General features: G+C 41.7%; 1 protein-coding gene across 2 annotated transcripts; it reads right to left on the bottom strand.

The window, feature by feature from the left end:
* Nucleotides 1-4062: 4062 nt before the first annotated feature.
* bmp4 (bone morphogenetic protein 4) lies at nucleotides 4063-12761 on the bottom strand. 2 transcript variants are annotated; one of them, XM_031848125.1, is made up of 4 exons: nucleotides 12517-12761; nucleotides 8467-8589; nucleotides 7465-7829; nucleotides 4063-5300 (listed from the first exon to the last, which is right to left on the bottom strand). In XM_031848125.1, the coding sequence occupies exons 3-4, from the start codon at nucleotides 7820-7822 to the stop codon at nucleotides 4447-4449; spliced, it is 1212 nt and encodes a 403-aa protein (XP_031703985.1). In that variant the 5' UTR covers nucleotides 7823-7829; nucleotides 8467-8589; nucleotides 12517-12761; the 3' UTR covers nucleotides 4063-4446. The 2 variants fall into 2 exon arrangements, with proteins under 2 accessions (XP_031703985.1, XP_031703986.1); XM_031848126.1 differs by having other exon boundaries at nucleotides 8467-8583.
* Between the last annotated feature and the right edge of the window lie 12358 nt (nucleotides 12762-25119).

Below are 25119 nucleotides of genomic sequence, written 5' to 3'. Positions count from 1 at the left end.
CACACACACACACACACACACACACACACACACACACACACACACACTCCCCAGACCCTCCGTTACTGTATGCTTTGTTTGGGAACAGTTGTCAAGATGGAAATATCTGATACTCTTTCTAATCACTCAGGCAGCAATTACTGTTATTAAGCTTTCTTTGAGAGGCCTTCATTGTTTTTCTTCTAACACCACTGACAGACACCAGGGGTGCTAACAGCCTGACCGGCTCGAGCAACTGCTGATTTGTAACTGTGTACTTAAGTGTGCATGTGAGGGCAAGCGCGCACACACACACTGTAAGTCAAAGGAAGCTCAGAGGGTTATCTTTTTTATTTAGCAGTTCTGTTTTGTTTGCTCTGCTGTTACAATATAAGAAGTTGCTGCATTGATACAGGGATCATAAAATGGTTTAGTCATATAATATCATGGGTTTAAAGTAAGTCCATAACCTGTTAAGGGGTTTTGATCTCTTATTGAAATGATTGTAAATTAGGTTTCTGTCAACTAAAGCAATGCACTTGCTTTAATGATTAATTCACCCTTGTCTGAACCCTGAAGAGCAACATTCTCCTCTACTATTACCCATCACTACCTGCACTGTACGCACCCTGTGTCTGTGTGTGTGCGTGTTGTGCCTGTGACCCAGAGGTCAAAGTATTCCATCGATGACAGCCTTATCCCCTTTAAATGCAGCGTGGAGCGTCCCGGCTGCCATGTGGTAGCTTCGAGGTGTGCTTGATGAGTGGAGATGAGTCACAGACAGGGGTGAGAGGAGGTGTCACACAGATAACCCCTACAGATGGACAGCGGCAAGGGTCTAAGGTTTCAGACCTGTGTGTGGATGTGCGTGCGTGTCATTGTGTAAAAATGAAATACCCTGAAAAAAAAGTCTATAGGAAAGAATGCGTGTGTGTTTGTGTCTATGCATGTGTGTGGAAGTATGAGTGGGAGAGTGAAACAAGAGGCTGTGACCTCGAGCAGCACTGACACCATCTATCATCACAATAGTCCCTTCTGATTCTCTACCAAACAGAGAGAGCAGAACATAAGAGCGTCAACTAACTCTTTCCAGTTTGGGACTGTGGGACAGCACAGCATGACTCATGCTGTCCTCAATACATGGTCCATAAACACTTGTACAGTATCCCTCCTGTTTTCTTTTTTTTCTTTCAGGGTCAGTTCACTCAAACCACATTTGTTTTTAATTCTAGTGTCTAGTCCTGCAAAGAGTTTGGGTTTTATTTGCAGATGTGTTGAGATCTCCACTGCTGTTCACAACCTTTATGTTGGAGGTGAGCAACATTTCCTATGTGGCGGTCAAGGCAATTATGACATTTGAAAGATTCAAGAGCAGCATTCACTTGCAGAAACAATGTTACTCAGGATGATCCCAAGACCTCACTCTGGAGAGTTTTCTTTGGAATTTCTTCCGTGGGTATCTCGAAACCAACAAATCGTGCATTACCACTATTATCTGCTCAGGATTTGATATTGATAAATAAAATGATGCTTAGTCTTAGCAAAGTATACTTCTGTTTTGTCTCTTCTGATCACTTAGTTTGCTGGGGTTTGGATATCTAAAAATTCATAGGCAACACAAGTTTCGAGAAGCATGACTGCCAAATATTTGCTCTTTCCAGCTTCAAAAATTGTAATCATTAAATTTAATACTTTTGAGTGTTGGACAGTTGGTCTGAAAAAATAAGCATTTTGTTTTACATATCATACATTAAATGATGAATTGATAATGGAAACAATAGTTAATTGCCATTTGTTACTTACCACCCCTGGCTGCCATTGTAAAACATTAAATTGGCCTAAAGGTGGAGATACCTTAAATTTATGTAGCACTATAGTTAACATAACCAAAGTTAAAAATTAAAGGAACAGTGTAGATTTTTGTTACATGAGGTTGTACAACTCACCAAAGATCTGCAAGTCAACAACCCATAATGCAAAAAATGAGCTCACAAAACGCTAAAAACTTAAAGGATTTTAAGCTACAACAATATTAGTTATAATACGTTTGTTTTATCTTCTTTCTGCTGTTAAATATTTCTGCCAGGTCTCTCAGAAAGTTGTCAGTAATGTGTTTGTGTGTCACACGACTTACCTATATGAAGGCCTGATTTGCACGCAAAAAAGTATATTCAGATCTTTAAAATCTGGTAACTCTGAGGAAGATTTCAGCGATAGAGGGATGGAGTGCACCCACTCAAACAAGGCAATGCAAGCCAGGATCATCTTCCTTTGTTCCTGCGGGGAGGTTTACTGTCTATAAACACTCGGCTTTTACGGTGGAATGTCCAAATAAAAAGCTTTTTGAAGACTTCACCCAGTCAATTAGTCGAGCAGTGTCAATAGACCTGCTGCATAATGACTCACCTGTAATTGCGTGAGAACGAGCACTTACAGAAGACTGAATGGCACGTCACATAGGCATGACAAAGCCCTCGATCTGTTTTTAAGGACTCGTTCTGTAATTGACCCCAACCCCCCACTCCTGCATCCCTTCACACTCACTCACTCACACACACGCTCACATTTATCTCTCTATTTCCTGAGGTTGTTATAATCACATGGCTGATGACACTCAGTGAGGCATTTGGGACTTGAGGCATGATGCTGCAGAACACAAACTTTGAGGGCTTTCGACTCGAGGCTGGCTGCTGAGCTAAATGGCAGGCTCACTGGGTGTGCTGAGCGTACGTAAACCTCCCTCTCTGGGCCTTTTAATAAACACGCTTTGTGTAGGGTAGTGGGATAATGAACAGGCCAGACAATTACCATAACTGGCTGATGTTATCTCAACTTCAGGGGGAGATCAGTTGAAATGTTGTAATTGCACTGTCAAGCTTCTGCTTCTCCTCTTCCCGAACACACACCCTCCGCCCCTTCTCCTCTGCTTTCAGCCACTTCAAAATGAAATTCTTCTCCGTCTTCTCCTCCTTTAGCAGTCTCCCTTGTTTTGACGCTGATATGCAGGCATCAAAGAGAAGCCCAGTGGCCATTAGAGTGCCCGAGGGCCTGCGCATGCTCTGACAGAAACAAAAGAAATCACCTAATGTTGTAACTATTTCATTTGACACAACATACCACTCAAGAAATGAAAAATGTTCTATTTTTGACCAATTTACCAGAATTTGTAGTTTAAAGCTTTGTAATTATTTATATCTGGGACCTGTACAGACATGCTGATGTACAGGGCACTCTCTGCAAAACAATACACAGCCAGCGTCTCCAGCAGTTCAAAGGAGTCCCTCTCTCTAAACATTATCATATAATTTGGGCCAGCCGTCAGCTTGTAAATAAGTGATGTAGAAGCCTATTGTGTGATGGGGCACAGGTTGGAGACAGGCGTCTTTGCTCTGTCGGCATGAGCCGCTGGAGACAAAGGCAGGAGACAGAGCGTCTAACCTTTGATTCTTCTGAGGACTCAGCCGCCTTGTATCAGGGCAGGACGCATTGGCCACAATCATGTCCCCAATGTGGGGACGTCAAGAACAATAGAATCACTCTCTCACAGTCGGGCTCAACAACCCACCCCGACTGCAATCGGATTAGCGAGTGTCCAACCACCACATGTTAGCCTAATTGACATAAAAGTGAAATTTGAGAACAATAAGGCCTTAACCCATGAAGGCCTACTGGCTTTGAAATGGCATCCCATTTCTGTAACAGGGTGATTATTTCCACAATTTGTCTTTGATGAAGTGCGATTCACTCAAAGTTGGCGAGATGTCAGATAATAAAACTGACTATTTTTATTTGGCAAAGACAGAGAATCAGAAAGATTTCTCTGCTTTGATACCTCGTTTAGCTAAAAAGTGATTTGAACACATTTAAAAGCCCATCTGACAAATAATAGGTTTAGGATTTAAACCAAAATTAATTTTTTACAACCACCTTATAGTAGATAATTGATAAAGTTATAAATATTTTACAAGGTGACATGGATTTAGTTTTAAGGGTCTTATTAAATGTGTTAACGCAGCGCTCTAATTTACGCAAATAGACAAAGTGTGCATCTTGTGATCTGCTGCAATGTGTTATTGGAGGCAATTCAAGTTTTTTATTTTTTTCTTCAAAATGTATATCATATGAAAGCAATAAATATTACCAGTAAATAAACTTTACTTTTTAGACTGTTTTTACTATTTTCTCAATAAAAAAACCTTATACAATCTAATGTACATTATGAAAAGTTGTACAGCTTTAAAATAAGGACTCAATTTATTTTTAATATGTAGATATAAATATATATATTTTGTCAAAATATATGATCATATTGTCAAAGAAACAAAAAAAAGTGAGACAAACATACACCTCAACATAAAAGTTATAAATAAGGGTCCAAGTGAACATTTTTGGGAGTAAAGACCTTCTGATTTGTTTTTGCTGTTGCTTTTTTCATGGTTCCAGTCCAAGTTCTTTTTAGTCTGTTTGTTAGCGGCAGCCGCAGCCCTCCACTACCATTTCCTGGTAGTTTTTTAGGACCACCTTGTCATGTTCGTCTAGGTAGAGCATGGAGATGGCGCTGAGCTCTGTTGGCACGCAGCAGGCCTTGGGAATGTTGTTGTTCACAGAGTTCACCAGTGTCTGAACAATGGCATGGTTGGTTGAGTTCAGATGATCCGTCAGAGGAAAGGGACATTCCCCGTGGCAGTAATAGGCCTGGTAACCAGGGGGCGCCACTATCCAGTCATTCCAGCCTACATCGCTGAAGTCCACATATAGTGCATGGCGCCGGCAGTTGCGGTTGCGTTTACGGCCCCGCTGTTTGGGGCTGCGCTTGGTCCGGCGGGTCAGCGGGTGACCCTTCCCGTCATGGCCAAAGGTAACCAGGAGGGGGCGTAGCTGCTCCCAGTCCTCGCCAGGGTCCTGGTGTAGCGAGCGGCTGACGCGGACGTGTCGGTCCTGGTGGCGTGGCGTCTGGTTGAGGTGCAGAACCTCAACGGCCAGCCCATAATTTGGGAGGCTTTCACGAGTCCAACGCAGCACCGCCGGGCTCACATCGAAGCTCTCCCAGCGTGACGCGTTGTGGCGCACAAGCCGCGTATCCAAGAGCTGCGTGATTAGCTGCCCTGGCCGCGGGGGCTTCAGCACCTCATACACATTTATCCGGTGAAGCCCCTGGTTGTCTGAGAAGGCGTCAGCAATGGCTTCATCGATCTGATGACGGTAGAGCCTCAGTTCGGCTGAAGAGAGCAGCTCGTCCTCTGGAATGCTGCTGAGGTTGAACAGGAAGCGAAGGGGCGCGGTGTCTCCATCGTCCAGATCATGCACCATCTCCATGTGCTCTGAAAATGAGCAAGAGAAATGGACAATTCATTAGCTGCATAATTCGTATGTATATGTACGTCTTATATATTCAAAAATATTGAGATATTAAGTTTCCGTGAAGATGCTGTGTTGTTTGTTGACTGAACGACTGTGATCTTTGTCCTCCAAACAGCACCAACAGATATGAAACTAAACTCACACTTCCTCACTCTAGTCGGCTTAATTGACACAAAAGAATGTACATTTTCAAGGCCTCTGGGGTGTTCAGGAATATAAATATACAGCGTCCACGCTTCCTTATCTATCTATAAGGATTATCCTGCCCTTCTCTCAGTGCCTTTCTCTGAGCACTTTGCTGAAACATGCATTACAAGGAGGGTGGTGATTAACGTACCACAGCTACAGTATAAACACAGTGGAGGTACCCTGTTCCACGCTCAGTCTGCAGATTTCTGGCAAGATCACCATTGTTGGGGAAAGGAATGTTGTGTCTACTATTTTCCTGCTCAATCCACCCCTGTTATTTCACACCCAGGCCCTAATCTTACCCAGGTGGTTCTCATTATTAAAACCCGCTGTGTTTTTGATTGGCTTTGCAGTTTGTTCACTTAAGACGTTTATCATTTTCATCATGAATAATCATTAAGGAGTCAGACAATACAGTAGAATCTCATTTATCTGAAGCCCACGGGAAAGGAGGTCTTGCGAGGGAATGCAATGTATTCAAATCCTTAACCAAAGCTTATTCAAAATGTGAAACACCCTCTCATCTACCCCGTGCTTTGTAGTTTCATTCACAGGGAGATGTCACCTGTTACACATGGCCAATAAGAGCACATCTGTCTTGCTGCTGATGAAAGGATACGTGGTTTACCTATCGTGTAAACATGTCCCCGCACCTAACTGTCCATCTGCTGCAGATTGTAATCACTCACGGTGTTTTGGACAGACAAGTCAACTGAATCGCACAATGGTGCTTCCATGAAAGCGAGCACTCCCACTCAGAAGGCCTCAAAGCGTGTTATTAACATAGTTTCGCAGAGGAGAAGGAGGGTAAATGCCTGTAGAGAGCAGTAGAAACCAAAACAGACACACACATGCGTGCGCACACACACACACACGCACACAGCGCAACACAGGCCGTAGTTCCTACTCCGGAGGCGGTTCTCTTTCTTCCTATCTAACGTTGGTACTACTAGCAGTGTGTTTGAAAAGACCCATTAAGGCTGACTCATCCCTCCTTACTCACTCCTCCCTCTAAGGCCGGACATGTGCTGTGGCCCTAAAGCTCCACGGGTTTCTCAGTTCACTGCGCTACAAGATCTTCTTCCTCACTCGCTAAGTCCGGCACATCACCTCTTGTGTCTCTGCTAAATATCGCTTTCAAGTATTTATTCAACCGTTTCAGTCTAGCTTTCCAAACTCGACTTACATTTAACAGATCGGGTACCCTGGATCTTCTCAGAGCCTAGTTGAAACCTCTGCATTTGTCGCTAAAACTAAGCAGATCCAAGTCACAATAAACAGAAACCCTTCTAACGTTCCAGTCTTTCTGTCACACCAGATTCTGAGACTGTTTTTCCATCTCTACAGAGAGTGGCAGCGTCGGCTCTCAGCACCCACATTGTTGGCAGTCGGGGCTTTATTTAGAAGGCTGCAGAGTAGCATTAAAGATAATTGCACGTTGAGGAAGGTCCTTCTAAAAGAGCCCTCCATATAAACTGGAGACATGAGAGAGGAGCACACTCCAATTCCAGGCCAAGACCAGGCTTTTTTAAGCAATGTTCTGCTGGGTGGGGTGAGAAGTGTAAGTCAGTCATATGAAGGCATGCTTTTCCTACAGCTGCTGACCAAACATGCAGCGTTTTGTCAAATGAGGCTCTTGAGAGCTTGTCTAGCAGATTTTTATTTGTAGACAGTGTTTGGTGACCACATCCTTAGATTCCTTGGTTATGGTGAGATGGGTGGAGCTGCCTTATAATCATGTTTTATGTGATGTAGGACATGTTTTTTTACACTGAATACTTAGCAGTCCGCGCCAATGCTAATGAAATATATTACTACCAAAATCATTGGAATGCCTGGCAGTAGAGACCTTCAGTATGGTGTAATGTTTCTGTAGTGACATGAAGCATCTATCATCTCTCTTCCTACAAACCACAAGATTTTCTTTTTCCTTACCCTCATGGTGGAAGCCCCTCACAGTGTTGGCCCGGCTGGCTGACCTCTCTGGGTACTCAAAAGCGATGTCGTGCACCCCGGCCTCCTCAGCCTCCCCCGACTGTAGCCGATAGAGGTCCAGCAGGTATCGAGGCACAGAGGCCGAGCGGCTGGGCCGCGGCCGCTTCTTGAGGCCAAACATGTGCAGCAGCGTGGCCTCGAAGTCCCGCAACAGTTCATGGCTCTGAGCGGCCGAACGACCCTGCAGGCCCGGTACTTTCTTTTTCCCTTCTTCAGGTATCAGACTAGCATGGTTGCTCTCTCCCAGCAGGACTTGGCATATTAAAATGACCATCAGCATTCGACTACCAGGAATCATGATGTCTCTGAGAGGAGAAGCAAAGATAGAAAATTAGAAGAGAGCAGCGGGGGAAGAAAACACTAAAAAGTAAACAATGGCCTCCATTTTAAGATTTGTCTGTCCCTTTTATTACATGTCTTCGGCCAGCTCCAATACACCCACCTCCCTAACTGTTCCCACTGAGGGCAGACTAATTGGTTTTAATGGTCCAGTCTGCCTTGTTCACAGTAAAGCAGTCCCCGATAAGATAGACTACTTGCAGTTTATCTTCGGCGACATCCTCCAAAGGTAAACAGTTAGTTCAAGAACCCAATTTCTTTGAATGGAATCTGAGGGTCATTCCTCTCTACTCCCTCCTGTCTTACCTTCTATTTACTTAGTTGATATTCTTTACTGTTTATTACTTATTCATATTACTTGTTGCTCTTGTTTTTTACTCTGTATCTTGTGTGCACTGTCCACTTTGCTGCTGTGATCCTGTAAATTTCCCCACTGCGGGACTAATAGAGGATTATCTTATCTTATCTTATCTTATCTTATCCAAGTCTGGATGAATGCCACAGAAATCAGGGACTCGGTGGACAGAGAGGAAAGGGGAAAGATGCGAGATGCAGCAATGTGTCACATGCTACAAATTGAAATGGCACGGTCCACTTACTTACCGACAGAAAATAAAGCATGGGAAAACAGTCCATGTTTGTTGGGAGAAGGCAATGGACACAATCTTCCAGGAAATGTTAGGTGGTGTTGGAAGGCTGCAGGAGAACGTTGGAGTGACCCTGTTCCTGAAAGATATAGGTAGAAACACAGGGAAATTATAAAATGAATGCAGTTATAGACACTTGAGGCTGTTACATGTTATTTACTCAAAGAGTAGCAGAGCGTATATCTGTGTCAGTGTATATGTGGGTAAGAGAGAGACCCAATGTCTCTTTAAGGCTTATCATTTTGGCTCATGGGCAAAGCTAGCTATTTACTGTAACTGGAATGTAAGGAGGTATGTGCCACAACACAGACAGCAGATCCCTAATGCCTTACACTCACCTAAGACTGAAAACACACCTAGTTATATCTATTCCGAAGTATTGATAAGAAACCTGTCTTAAAAGCGAAATCAAAGAGCAAAAAAACCAACAAAAAAAAGAGATAAGTGCTGACTTCAACTGAAAATCTATCCTCTCATGTTCACACACGAGACCAAAGAGCTGATAACACCACTTTGATCAGGAGTGGTAAAATCTATATCCAAAACAACAGGGCTGTTTGCTTAGTGAAACCGTCTCCAAGTGAACTTAGTCGACCTTTATCCCCGCAAGCAGCTGACGCCACCTTTTTCAGACAAGGAACTGAATGCATCTATCGCAAAAGTGCTTCATCTCTTAGTAACGCTTCCCCACTTGGGGGATCACACAGGTCGAAGTGTTGCTGATGACAGGCCTTCTGCTCTTTGACATCACTGTCATCAGTACATTCAGCACTGGTGTGTGTTGATGTTTTTTGAAGGGTATATTTGGCTCTTCATTTCATATATAACTACAACACCAAGGACATTTTCTTGGTATATAAAAGTTTTTACACATTCTCTGACAGAAATCTTAAAAACACCTCGTAAAAATAAATACAACATTCATCTTTAGCAGTCTTTTTTTTTCTCTGCAAGGTTTAACAAGCACAGCTCATGGCTCTAATGACTAATTCTTTTAAATGCGTCATTTAAATGTGCTAAATGCTGTTGAATCAGACTCATAAAATTACAGTTTTTTTTGGATGGAGTGACCACAACAACAGGACCACAGAGCAAATATTGCTACTTGGTTCGCAGAAGCAACATAGGTCTTTGGTCATCATCTGGAGCCTGTTCCACTGGAGAGAACCCAAGCATTACTACACAGTGAGGATGCACATTAACAGGAACATTGTGTGTATGTGTGTGTGTGTGTGTCTGGGTTTGTATCTGTGCGATTATCTCGGCCCCTGCATGGCTCACTGTACATGCAATCAAGGATCTTTTTCCTAACAGCATTAGACTTTGACCTCCGATTGACCCCCCCCCCCCCCCCTTTTTTTCGGTCATGACACTAGATCCAGTGTGAGTGAAGAAAGGGAGATGTGCGGTGTGTGTGCGTGCATGAGCTAAACGCTGTGCATGCCTGTACGCGTGCATGAGTGTGTGCCACCACTTGCATGTTCGTGAGAACTGTGGCAAAGAGAGAGGAGGGTTCAGAACATGATCAGCTCTATTACCCATGGGGTGGGGGGATAACTTGTGTGTGTGTGTGTGTGTGTGTGTGTGCGCGCACATCTCTTACAACAAACGTTCATTGTACAGCGAGGGCCTCTCCCATGATTACAGGGATTCATAGCACTCAAAAACACTGACCATACAGAACATCTTGTAACTGTAACCAGCCACTGACAAAGCTGCAGGCTAAAACAGACAGACACTCAAAGTGGTGCGATGATGATGAAAGAAGATGTAAGGCAGACAGGGAGTAACTTTCAACTCTGGAAAAAGTCATTGCGTTCATTTTTCTGGCATGTTTTCACCAGTGATTTAGAAAAAAAAAGCATTTGGAATGACACCAACCCTGTTCATTTTTTTCAGTGATTTTCCACCACATGTATCAGCATTGTGGACTCATATTTGCTCCTCTTGATCAAAACGGTGATGGCAAAACCAATTTCCAAGATTATAAAATGTTTTAAGAAGACATTTAAACTGACCCGGCAGACACCGATGCATTTTACAGCAATAAATGCAGACCAGGGTTCAATTAGGCCGAAGCAGTCAACTTCCCTTGGCTTTGCTCATTCCCCCTTGGCCTCTCTCTCTCTCTGACCAAAGATAATGTGATCAGACTATGCACATGGCTCTTCAAATGTGTTTCCTGAGGAATTTGACAGTGATGGTGGGAGGGAAGATGGGAGGGAGGGAGGGAGGAGGGCAACAGGTTAACACGGGGAACAGCCAAATCTCTGGCATGATTTATTTTTTCATTTTAGATGCCAGTAACCGGTTTACCAACACATCTTGTGTTTTTGTACTCTACTGCCACAATTCATGTTAAATGGCCTTCTCTGGTTAATGCTAATAAGCTGTAGATGATATGCAGTTCATAATGATCCTAGGTATTCATTATTCTGGTGGCTCCAGATATTGGCCAATATTTGCAAAGAAAAAAAATACAAATGGCAACGACTATCCTTTAAAAAGAGTTTGTTTCCTGATAACAAGTAACTAAAGCTCAAAGGATTTGAAATAATTACTTGACAGGGAGCCAGTGTTCCCAACAAAATGCAATATCCTAATTTGTGTTGAAAGAAATAAAACAGAGACCTGTAATGTCTTGTTGTTTTGTAGGTTTGGGATTTTATTTGCTGCCAGTGAGCAGTTCAAGAGTAAGAACATTCACAGTCAGTGAGATCACCGAAACCAGGTTAATGGTTTTGTTCGCTTAGTGCATTCTGAGAGGCAAGAACTCAGATATAGAAATGATGAGTCGGATGAGTCCTCTGATATCTCTAATGCTGATTTTGCTCTTTTTAAGAAGAAATCAAAAAATGACAAAAAACAAATCCAGTTTTTTAATGTCAAATGCTCTCAACTGGCTTGCTGTAAAGTGCTAAATAATAAAAATGTAAAACCCAAATGATCACCAACAAAAATGTTCTCCTGAAACGACCCAAAGAAATTGAGCCTTTGCCAGATGCTTGTGATTTTTCTTTTAACACATAGGCTACTTACTTGGTTATAAAATGCGTTCACATCCAAAGTTTGGCAAGTCGGATGTAGAGAAACTTGAGTTGAAAAGTAAAGGAGTGTGCCAAAGACGCCATGCGCCTGCAGGCCGCAATATGTTTCCCTTGCTGCAGCTTTTCTGCATTCAATGACGCAATTTATAATAATTTGTTTCAAAACAAGTGAAAACATGTGAGTCCTTATATTACAATGGCAAACAATTACAAACTGAAACCACCTCTGTTGTGCCACTGTAATTTGTTGGCACTGACGGCAGACTTAGTCATAACTTGACAGAAATGAATCATGAATCATGAATCATGCCTAAGAATTATATGTAATGATTACAATTAATTGGAATAAAAAAAAAACAACTTCAGAAATGAACAATGTTTTTTCCCTTTTATTCTAGCTGAAAGTCTGCGCATTGTCATCTCCATCTTCCACATTACGCACGGGGATGACACGAAGAGAAACATACACAGGCAGCGGTGCCAATCGGGCAGATTCGGTGCCAAACTTCGGTTTGAAAAGTAAAAATCTGAATAATGTAAATATTTAAATTGTGTTGAAGAGAGACAGGCGTAGAGAAATGGACGCTCTGTTTGGAAATGACCTCACTATATTGGTTTGTCACTGCTCAACTCTTCGGCACAAAAGGCTTTAACCTGCTTTGATCTCCACTAGGATTATTGCCCTATTCGTCCCAAAATACACTTCTATTTCACCTGGTCTCCGTTTCTGTGTCAATGAGGTAGACAATAACATGTCTATGGACATTTATACTTCTACATTTCTACCTGGAATGCTGTCCAAACTTTCATTGAAGTCGGTTAAACGCGCGCAAACACCTACAACCAAAAGTAAAAGCCACAAACTGTCAACTTCCTCCTGTACAGCTCAATGCGTTTCGTATCAAAAAGCTGCGTTGCGGAATCTGTTATTCGTGAACGTGTCAGATGTGCGCGCTTACCATCAGTAGAGGTACAGGTATCCTCGAATGAAGTGAATATGAAAGGGAAGGTGTGAGGCAGTCCAGGCGTAAAGCCGAAAAACGGCGAAATGAGCCTTAAAGGAGAAGTTGGGTGCCTTTTTGGCTCATTAATCCTTTGGCGACACCTCTAAACGGACAAGAGGAAACAGGGTCGGGGTGAAGACCGGCGCTCGGGGTCTGCAGCGGGGTTTCCTATCCGTCTCCAACTCAGCTCGTGACGGCGGGTGGTGCGCAGGACGGCCAGACTTTACAAATGATCCAGCATCTATAGCCCCTTGCAGTTTTTATGTGTCCGCCCAATTTACCGTCCTTGCCTCCTCCTCCCTCCCGCCCTCCCTCCTTCCCCGACCCCCACCTCCCTCATCTGTCTCAAACACCTTGGATAACCCCCCTTCTCTCCTCCTCCACTTTAAATAAAGAGAGTTCATTGCGCGAAGTAATTTCTTTTTCATTACGCGAAACGTTGTAATTTGACTGTGAATAACAGCAGACGGGTCAAACGCTCAATCTGCATTTAAATGCTGGGACTCAGACAGTAAACTACTCGTTGCAAGGTGACGTCGTGGTACTCTGAATAAAAAGACCCATGTAGGCCACCTGTAGATGTAATCGGTCTAAAGAGAATTTGAGTGGCATTTAATGGCCACATCAAAATTGGGCAACCAGCCTAACTTTAAGATTTGCACGGTAAACAATCAACAATCAAACATCAAATAAAAAAACAACAGCGCTAGACCAATTTTAATAAAAAAGTGTTCCCTGCGCGGCTCTGCCTTAAATTCGAGTGGACCTGCTGCTAATGTATCACATCCATCGAAAATCGTTTTACTGCTCCGCATTAGCCCTGAAATGGAGTCCATTTGGGGGTAACACAGTTTTCCAAAACGTTTCGTTTTCTTTGGTCCTTAAGCAGATGTGGTGACGTTTGTTTGGCCTCTAGAGAAGTAATTATGAGTGTTAATGAGGTCGTTGTCTTCTTCACTCACTGTCACTGGTACGAAGAAAGCGAGATACTGAGGTGCTCGCTGTCTTTTAGTCCTCTGTTTATTAGGTTAATGTGGTCATTTTTAGGGGATCCTGAACCAAATATGTTTGTTTTCCTTCCTGAACCTCATTACAGAATATTTTTGTTGTTTCGAGTCAGTATAGAGCTTAATTAATACGACGTGTGGGAGCCATTTGATGCATTGTTACACATGAGTTCTAAAGCTCATTAGGGAGTAATATAAGTTAAAAGAGGGGTGTTCTTGGAACCCGAAAATCCCACAAGAAAACAGTAAGCCTGCTATCTTTGGAGTGACTCCTATTTCACATGTGGAGCTGGTAAACAATGATTTAATCAGAAACTTAATTGGGCTTCTCTTTTTAGTAGCTCAACACTATAATAAAAATAATAATGATAGTAATAATTAATAATAATAATAATAGTAATAAATCATGATTACAATATAATATTAAAAATTGTAACAACAATATTAATGATGACATTAATAATGATGGTATTGATCATAAATACACATAAACTTCAATCAATTAATTCCATAATACTTTATGTAAATATGTTGTCGTATATTTGAAATGCAGAGAGGACTATAACACACAATAATACATTCATCTTTAACATGACATCTTTAATATTCTTTATACTTTTCAAAAGCATTTCTCAGTTTCATTCAATTATTGTTTGGCAGAAAGAAATGAAGAAATCTGTTTTCCCTTAAGATGTCTGAGAAATGGAACCACTACTCTCTGCTCTTATTTATGTCTGACCATTCAACAGCCAAAAGCATTACAGCATTAAACTATTTCAAAATAACAATTGAAGCTCTGTTTTGTTTTGTTTGCAGTCATGTCTATCCTTGTAGCACCTCTCCAGACATCCACACACTCAATATGGATCCATTTATTCTCTTTGTGAAATGGATTGCTGTTTTCACACTCACGATAACAATATTGTCTGACGTTTAGCTTAAGCAGCAGATATATATTGTATGACTCTTTGAAAAAACGCAGGAGACCCAGAAAGCTGACCTGAGGCACACCACACTGTATGAGGAGGCTGTAATTGACATCATATTAGTGGAACAATTTTCATAGACTCCTGTGATAAAAAGCTGAACTAAAAACTAAGGAAAGCAGATAATAGATTTTTTAAAGGCATGCAGACTTTCAAAAATGAAACAATTCTCTTTGATATGACCCCATAGATATTTATGCACTTCTCACTAGATTACCCAGAGCTGATCTGCTATTGTTTAACATAAGAAGCTTTTTATTGTCTGTGGCAATATGGGGAAAACTTGTCAAGATTCCAGGTTTTGGGGAAATTCCATACTTATAATGTGCAATGGAGCTGAAGTGGATTAACTAAGTGATAAGCTGCATAACTCATATGTGTCATTGTCACTGCCCGAGGATTTACCCTCAGGTAATGATTACATTTGATTGAAACTTTTTCACTGATTTTATGTCTAATGTGAGTGCAACAAGAAAGTAAAAGATAGCTTCAGACAAAACGGGTTGAAAGTTTAAAATCCAACAAATATTTAATACCAGAATAGTGCTAAAGAGCGATTATAAGTCTGACACTTATTGCTGAAACACGGAGATGAGTTACCCTGAAGGAAAACCCTCAATGCTTCTTGAGGCCATGTTGTCTGAACAGTGGTCTGTTGAGATCTGGGATGCTAAAAAGCTGACTTTATTGGCCATGTTACATTTACTTGTGTGAATACATTGTTTGTAATGTGTGCTCCTTGGAATCAGATCATTTATTTTGTTAATCATTATGGATCTCCTCAGACTTTGGTTCTTCCTTCAGCTCTTGACTCCGGGGTTTTGGAGATAAATTCAAAAAGTCATGCAAAAACTGCAGATAATTGGCATGTTTGCAGCAGTGTGTGTGTGTGTGTGTGTGTGTGTGTGTGTGTGGTGTAACACTAACTTTCTGGCTCATACCTTCTGCATGACTCTGGTGATGGATATCCAGCTGTGATTGTCTCATTTCAACACATATTACTAAAACCATTTGTCTCTTTGATGGGAACCTTGTCATGCACAATTACATTTTTGGTCATATTTACTGCTTTTCTTGTGGAATCCATATCTCATGTTTTCACTCTCAAGTTCTAATGACTGGATCTGATCATGCTGATGACCTGATGGATCAAACATTTTCTGTTTGTCAGCCTCATTGCATGGTTTGATACCATTACATTATTTCATATTATCCACAATTTCATATTGAATACAGCTGAAGGTGAAACAGCAACAAGTGTTGCAGCTCACTCGCACTGCTAAAACCAAGATAGATAATCTATGGTGTTTATGCAATACTTTTTAATATAATTATGATTATTGGAACAAGGTTGTGTTTTTCAGTGTAGGTCATTTAATCATCTACACAGTTTGCAACATTGTTAATATATTTCACATACTTTGAAATGAACATTTCTGCAGCTTAACATCAGTATGATGTAATGTCGATTTGTTTTGCAGTGTTACAGGACATTATACTATCACGTCTGGAGGATAAACTAACAATGAGCCAATTATAACATATAGAACATGATGTCTGTTTGAGTATAGTTGAGATGTATGAGATTATGCAGTATACGTCAGCATAGTACACGTACTGTAATCTGTGGTTGTGTAAAAGACAACTAGGCAAGACTACACCAGCATCACCTTCGACCACAAGATGCAAATCGCAGATAAGCCTCAAAAACAGTCACGTAAAAAACAAACCAAACAACAGAGTTATGGAGCAATTTGTGATGGACAGATAACACAAAGATCAACCCGTACATGTACAGTACATGTACCAGTGGTTTCAAATGGAAAGTTTGTAGAAATAAAGAAACATTTCGTTGTCATTATTTCTTTGGGTGGATCGGTGTCACTGATGGCAGCAGCAACAGCAGTCTACTTCATCATCATAAACTGCGAAATTGCTCTAACAAGAAATTACTTTTATGATTATTACTCCAATGTTACTCTTTGAGGGTTATTTATTATTAAATTTATATATTATTATTTCCCAAATTTGACCATCTTACCCTTTAAAGAGTCCATTTGGCTTTCTCTTTCCCGCAACAATACACAAATATATTCATGTGTAAAGTCATATTTAGCATGTCATGGTTGTGATGCATTTGCAAGTGTTATTTTACAGAAAAAAAGAAGAATGGTCATGGTTGTTTGAGGACAAAAATGATATTTTGGTGATCAAATAATTGTGTAGCAGCATGCTTGTAGTTACTTAATGTAGATATGGACTCGTTTTCAGTGTAATCTTTTTTGAATATTTTTGAATGTATTTATTAATATTTTCACTTTATTTTACTATTTCATTTTGTTGAAAGACTGCAAACCGAAATGTCCTTATGCTCCGTTACGTTGTTCATCGTTATTAAGTTACAATTTCAGGCAGATGTTCAGCGGCGAGCCCTATAATGGCTTCTTCCACCCATGAAGCCTCAGCCGTGTTTTACCAACCAGGCTGCTGGGAGCACTTGAAGATATGCTGTGGATGTCCCCTCTTAGGTGTTGACCAGGCTTAGCCCCTTTGAGCCCCTCCAGTTCCGAAGGTGATTACCAACTGCGGGTGGCTTTTAGACCCGCTGACTATTGACTTACTCCACAACTTACAACATGAACCTCTGATCCCAAAGTCTGGGACTCGTAGATCAGAGAAGATTGCAAAAAGAGTCAAGTGTGTCATGCCTCCAGCCATCTATCAAGTTCTTTATCTTGTTCTCTTTTTACAGTTATTTTTCTATTTTCTTTTCTTTTTTGTCCATAAATTGTTTGAAAAGTGACTTAAAAATATTGCGTTCCCCTGCCATCACTTTTCTTTGCGTGAACTGAGCTCAGTCCCAGAGCTCACTTATCTTCAGTCATTTGCCTTTGGCCATTTGGGGGAGAGGTCAGCAGTGCTTTGCTGCTTCGACGTTTGCTGGGAGAGTGGGGGTGATCTCACCTCTGTCACTAAATCCTGCTCGGAGCAGCTCACCTGTGAACACCAGCCCTTAATCAGCAGCAGCTCAAAGGTGACCCAGCCGCCTAGACCCTGAGCCCCATGTCATAACACACCTTCAGTTTCTCTTTCTTCTCTTTCAGACGCTCCATGAAGTGCTCACTAGTGCAGACACGCGCCACCGCCATTGATCAAACCTCAGCTTTCACTAATGCTCGGACATCTCATTGGGACATTCTTCGACACAGCCGCCTTGTGTTTCTTTGGGTGCTGGGGCTGCAGCGTGCTTGTCCTGTAATCCCCTAACCCAGCCCTGGGACCTGAAAGCCTGTAAGTGGTATGAGGGGCTAGGGGAGAGAGAGGGACAAGGGAAGCAGAGTTTGAGGATGGATTGGACAAACTATTTTAATCCCTGTAATGGAATTGGCATGTAAACTCATGAATTTAGAAGTAAACAGAAAGAAAACGGAGAGGGATGGATGTTGAATTGGTCTCAGCCTTTCCGGGGGAGCTGTGTTGAAACTCACATTCAGCCCCCTCTAAACTGCTTCAAACCCCCCCTTCACCCAGAACAAAGATAGGTCAAAGTCTTTTCCGGCCCATCCTCTTCAAAAGTGTTTAGATAAACACTATAAGTTTCCTTTTATAAAGAATGTTTAGGTTTCAAGTCTCAGAGTTTTTGTTCTTGTTCTGTGGTCAAAAATACATTTGTACAGAGACGTTTGGCCTGAAGTGAGTGTCAGTTATTCTAATGATAAGATAAAGGGATTTGAGTTCAGAATAAAAAGCAGCCATGCCAAGCCATCATCTCATATAACACTCTTGTTGGGGAATATCATCAGACCCATTAGAGAGAGAGATCATCAGTGACACTCCAGCGTAAGCGATTGAGCTTCAGTCTGCCGAGTTACCGACTGCCTTCCTGTCAAGTGAGTGACAAGACTTTAATGTCCCTCCATCTCCTGCTGTCGCTGGTGCAAACCTGCCCCTGCCAGATGTTATCAAAGCGGGGCTGGTCAAGTGAGTGGCGGAGGGGGCCTTTTTTTAGGCCTTTCTCTCCCTCTGTCAGGGTGCAAGGAGGCACACTTGGGCCCCAACACTGTCCAGACGCAGCCTGAGTGGGGCAACGCCTGATGCTGGGACTCTGGGGGGGTTACACCGGCAAACCTTCTCAATGGATTAAAAAGCTTTTTTATCACCATTTGGATTGGCACTTGAGGATACTCCTTTAATCTGAGAGGGGAATTGACTTTGCCCACTCCGCAGTCCCCAAGAGGCCAAGCTAAGAGGCAGCCAAATAAATTCTCCGGCGGTGGCCCCGCTTTGTGACAGAGAGCCTCACAAGTGTTGTGTGCTGGTGCTCGAGAAAGACAGATTAGACTTGAATAGATGGAAATTGATGCGGTAGACTCTGATACAGTGTCCTGAGAGGGTCCTGTGACCAGAGCCTAAAAGTTGAATATCTGGAATTCTTTGTGTGCCAATCAAACTCTGTGTTATTCTCAAAATCAGGTTATGAAGTCACTGAACAAAATTGCCATTTAGCTGACCGTGAATGAAAGCAAAAATGAAAAAGCGTCACATTATTGATACTCTTCAAACTGCATGTCATCTAAAGTTTTTAATTCCTTCAGCGGCAAAGGGTTTAATTAACCTAACTAATAAATGGACCAGAGACCAGCCACAGACATCCCAGCAAACCACTGTGAAATAAGACATCAGTGAGACTTTACAGAGGTGGAATACACTCATCTCCAAGCCTACCATTCCTCTATATTATATTTTCATCGTCTAAAGCTGTCTTATCATTTGAGGCTATCAAGAAGGTCCTAAACGGGTGAGTGTCAACAGTGTCTTTTCGAAACCGTGACCTTTAATACAGCATGTAAATCACTCCAGGGACCCGTTATTCCTTCAAGAATGTAATTACATACTTTCAAATAAAACTTGAAAGGGTCCAACAAGTTTTAAAATGCAGTGTGTGCTTCCAAGACAGCAGGAAGGAATTCCAGGCACTTGGAATATGCTAACATCCCTGTGTCAGCGAACGATGGGCAGCAGGAGAGACGAGGAGAGAGTTGAAACAGAAAAATGGACAAAATACATAACGAATAACAATCAAAGGCAATAAAATGCTCAAATCAATGGTATTGTATTTTTCCCATCATAGTGAAACGAAAGTTTGAAAGCACCACCTCACTGTTGCTACGGCTGTCAGGCTTTCCTCTTACTTTACATACTTTACAGTGATAATGACGGCATACTTAGCTCTTGAAATTGTTTCCAACTTTTGAAAAAGCGTGTCTTTGAATTCAGACAAAGACAGAGAAACTCAGGCTGCGTATGTTTAGCCTGACAACTGTCCCTGGCAGGTTTTATCAGCTAGAAAGTTAAGCTAAGGATAGCTCTGTGTATTGGCTTAAAACACTGTTTTCAGCAGACGTGTTTAAAACAAGAACCAAAAGGAGTCTTAAACATGTACTTGATGGCTGTACACATATAATTTGTGCTAAAAGAATAAGGTTATAGCTGGATTACCCAAACTATATGTCTACATCTCCACCGGTTCATAATCCACGCAGAAAACATGGAAATAAAGAAACAGCAGCATTGTTGTATGGCAGCGTAGAGCTTTGTACCAATATTATAAGAAGATGTTATTATGAGGAAAAATGTTATTTCATTCTGACATAACCCTGTTTGCGTATTAGGTATTATTTCAAGCAGTATGATTTGTCAACACTCATGTCGCCTGACATCAGTGTACACTTTTAAAAAATACAGTAAAGAGCAGGACAGAGCTGCTAACGTTATCCTAAACTCTTTCTCCTAATACAACTGCAGTAGCTAGTTAGCAGAACAAGCTAACTAAATATACGAGCTGACGTCAAATAAAGTTACTGTTTATTTCACTTGAACTCTTCCGTTTTTGGTTAGAAAAAGGCAAAAAACAAAAGACAGCACTCTCCAAAAGAGTATCCCTCTGGAGCCCCATTCACACCGCTTTGGCATGTCATGACAGACCTACCTTGCTTAGTTACAGTTGCTAAACTATGATTGGACAATTGCTGTTCAGTGGTGTTTAGCAAACGGTAAGATCTGAGAAAGCTAGACTCCAAAATTCAAAAAATGTAATTCAACTTAAATAAGGATAGATTTGTGGTTTGTCTCTCATGGACTGGTTCCCACAAAGTGAGTAGAATTTTGGGGGAAATGCTCGGACATTTTATTCAAAATGAATAAGCAAGATTGCAAAAAGTGTATTCAGTATGATCCTAGGTACTAGTTAATACAACGCTGATAAAGAAAGATTGTGATGAAATATTCTTTACATACATTTAGCCGTCGGGACAACGGCTCAATATCCACGGTCTTGCCTGCTTTGTGAATAATCTGCACATGCTGACTGATTATGAGCTTGACTGATACGTCAACACACTAATAACAGCAACATTAATTGATATATTAGGAAAGACCGATTTGTTTGTCCAGCTTTTGTCAAAGTGAATTTGTTTGTAATGTCAACACTGCACAACAGCTGGATGTGAAATAGAGGGGACACTTGTGTCACAGTTCAGCTCGTCAAAGACTTTATTGGGATTGACTTGAGGGTGTCAGCATATATGTTTATACTCAAAACTGATTTGGAAATACTTTGAGGAAGTGCAATGCAAAGTTATCGCACATGTAATAATCATACATAACCATAAACTTACATATAACAGTTATTTACCAGACTTATTTTCCACAGTAACCACACAAAGCTCAATGGTTACTTTTTGGTCTGTAACAGTGTCCATTGAATGCACTGTAACACTATAAACTGAACAATATGGCTGCCAGAAATGACACGTTTCCTTTCAGTGACACGGTTTATTCACCGGTTTAATCCAGTCTGAGTAAAGCTCCTGTGTTTGTGAGCATGTAAAGCTGTTCTAACCGAGGCTCAGTATCCAATGACTCACTCCTGACGTAATATTTCATGGTGCAGTCGGATGTTACTCTCAGGAGTGTCTGGCCTGCTGCTTGGGATTTGGCACGGAGCAGTCGGTGGTCAGGCGATTAGGTCATCACACTGCTCAGAGATCCAGGAATGCTGTAAACCAGGTTTTGGGATCCGCCGTGATTCCGATCGCTCTGTGGGAACCGATATGTTGCATGCTCGTGCCATGGAAAATGCACTTACGTTGAAGCAGAGAGGAGAGAGTAGCCTCCAGGTTCCACCCAGCACCACATAATTAAACTAGGAGGGAATTTTACACACTTTAAAGAGAGAACCTCTCCACTTTGCTTTCAGGGCAGCGGCATGTAATTGCTTTTGCTGGAACGGTTGACGTTTTAGGAGTGGTCGGAATATCTTGGCGAAGCCGGTAGCAACAAAGCTCTCGTGCTTGGAAGAATGAGCCTGTTGTGGTTGTTTTGGGAGGAAATTCTACAAATATGACCATGATGTGACATAGACACTCTCAAACCACCGCTGTGTTAGTGTGCACGGTAACTACATCAACCCTTTCACAAAAACTGGGGAACATATTTTGGAAGCAAGTCACTTCAACAGCCATGACGGTATGGCGTTTTAGGAAAAAAGGGAGAAGGGGAGGACTACTGAAGAATTCCATTTTGCAGGGTATTCTATGATCTTTTTCTGGATGGCTGACTGAAAACTTAATTTCTAGCTGGGGATTGTAATTGTAGGTCATTTTGCTCTGTGAGTGCAATTGCAGATTTGATAAACAAGGTCCTCTGGCAGTGCACTGTTTACTTTCAGGGCCTTGATTTGAGAGCTGAAGCTCAGGGGTGGGATACAGTTTACCCCACATACACTCACGCAGGCACGCTAACACAACATACTGTACAGTGTGTGCGTGCGCACAGACGTGCACACGTGCATGTGGGACGAGAGGTCATCATGTTAAGTGATGGTTTTATTCTGTGATTTTCTGATTGTCAACAAATCACATGGAAATACCAACAAATTGTTATTTTGGTCTCTCCATACTTTCTTGCTTCCCCAGCCTGTCTGTAGCTCTCAGCTACAAGCACATTTCTTACTACTGAAGACGTAAATCTTTAAATGCAGATCGCAACTTTCGCTTAATAAAAAACTAAATATTTTCCCAAAACAGCTGGGCTCTGTAGGTTTTAGTGAACATCACTCAAACAGGAGTATATATCACATATTGTGGGAACTATTTTCAGCGACTGAGCATTTACGGATAATGAAATGAACTACAGCCCATGTTCATTGTACTTAACATGTCACCCTTTACAACTGTGTGGCTCGTTGATGTGCTTCTAATAGTTTGTTGGAAACAAGAAAATAAAGAACATCATCAGAATAACGCTTTAAATTTCATATCGCTGCTGAGCTGAACATAATCTGTGAATTATCTGCAGGGTTGTTTTAATTCCCTCTCGTTTAAGTTATGGTCTGCACCTCTGGTGGGCTAGTGCAGATCCTAAATCAGAAAGTTACGAGGCCAGATGTAACTTGAGTTGTTGACTGCTGGGAAGCTCTTAAAAGCATGCTTAGTCATATTACCTGTAATTCCACGTCAAATCAAGATTCCTGTTAAAAGTCTGTACAGAGAGGAGAGCGCGTAATGCCGGAGCAATGGAATAGCAGAGTTAGTGTGGTAATGGAATAGCAGAGTTAGTGTGGTTGTGTCGTAAAAAGAGATGCTCCAGTCTCCACAAACAAACACGGTTAAATAAAGATAAAGAGGGGAGGAGAAAGCAGTCAGATTCATCTGCTGTAGTTTCAGAGACGTGGTAACGGATCCAGCTAACTGAAGCCACATTGTTCTCCTCTCTGTGCTTCACCACTGGTCCCTGGGGCCCGTTGACATGACACAAATTTTCCGCTGACAATAAAATAAATGAATAAATATACAAAGGGTTGGTGATTCGCAAATGAGTCGGGAGCATTAACAGCTGTAGTGCTTTTTCATTATTATTTTTATTTTTTTTTACTGCAAGAGCATACTTGAGGGCTGCAGCTGGAGATCACACACAGACACACACACACACACACACACACACACACAGACTTCGAAGACGGGGACAGGCCCGTTGACATTTCTGTGTTGACGCAAGCAAACATTGTCTTCTTTTCACAAAAACCCAAAATAAGCTCATGGAAGAAAAGCTTAATGGGAAAAAGTTGAAATAAGAATACCACTGTTTTAATGATATTAACCAGGATTATGATGCATGTGTCCATGTTTTTCCAGTTATTGTTGTCTTTAGCGGGTTGGCTCACTTTCAATGGCTTCTGAGGCCTCATTAGAAATGTTTTGTTTGTTCATATGTGTGGTCATATCCGGGAGCACGATCTAGAAAACAATACGTAGAAACATAGTATTCTGAATTTGATCTTAACCAGAACGCAACAAAAATACATAAAAAAGGAACAGTGTGTGTGAGTAAACCTCCCTCCACCCTCTTTGTTCCTGTAACAAACACCTTCCATCCCAAGCTGCTTCCTCCCTTCTAGGTGAGAAAAACGGGAGGCCCCCGGTCCCTGCTGCGGGAGCCCGCTGGTCACCAAGGCGACTGCTCAAACACGGCAGTGGTTGGTGTCGGGGTAGCTGCCAAATTTGTTGCGTTACTCCGTCGATTTCCCCTCCAGCCCTTTGCCCCACCCACAGGGTGCCTGGGGAGAGGAGGTGAGAACACAGAGGAGGTGAGAACACCGAGTGGAGAGGGTGGGGAGGGATGAGAGGAAAAAGGAGCAACCAAATGACTTCTCAGAAGTCTCCATCCCTCCTCATGCTGCTTTGAGTAAAATGGCACCATGCTTCATGCTTTCTTGTTCTCTCCTCCCATCACAGAACTTCTGGCTGGCTTTTTATTTATCTATCACAAAAAACACTAGAAGCTAACTGTGAAGAGGTCGGGGTTTAGATGCATGTTGTATTTTCCCAAAACTTGAAGGCCTTATTCAGACTGAATGATTATTTTAGATACGGTCATCATCACATTGCAAGAAAAAAGAAAGAAAAAGGGGGTCCTGGCTCAGCTTTTGCTGCAACGCAATACAACCTCATCTGCATTGGCCGATCAAATACGTGCAATAACACATTGTGTGTAGCAGGGCCAGGAGCCAGGAGTTCAGAAATATTCAGGGGATGAGTCCAGATGCCGACAGCAGAATCCCCGCACATACAAGAAATTCTGGAAAAGCTACCAACCAAGCTCTGTACAAGTGAAATTTGTATTTGAAAGATAATCCCCAAATTCCATATTTTAGCTATTCATGTTTTCAATTATATCTCATGTAAACTGTATATCACACATTATGTTCTGAAGTTGTTTCAAGCCTTGTCAGAACTGCCAGATGCTTATAATCATTACTGTATATTATTGTTGTTGACCAAAACAGTCACATTTTATGATAATTACTCTAAAAAAATATATCAGAATCACTCTAGGAAAAACAATACAATGTATTTAGTGTGCAACTGGTTTTTTCTAATGTGAATCACATTATTCCACTTTGCAAACATGGTACAAATGTCACAGTGATCATTTGCCAGAGAAGTAAAATCCTGTACTTCATTACTTGTATGAATGAAACTAGATCATACTGGATCATATCTGAT

Source organism: Anarrhichthys ocellatus, unplaced genomic scaffold, assembly GCF_004355925.1.
Source record: "Anarrhichthys ocellatus isolate YVR2014 unplaced genomic scaffold, GSC_Weel_1.0 scaffold7, whole genome shotgun sequence".
NCBI classification, from domain to species: Eukaryota; Metazoa; Chordata; class Actinopteri; order Perciformes; family Anarhichadidae; genus Anarrhichthys; species Anarrhichthys ocellatus.
Note: the sequence above shows the minus strand (reverse complement) of the source record. Positions and strands in the feature narration are given on the sequence as shown.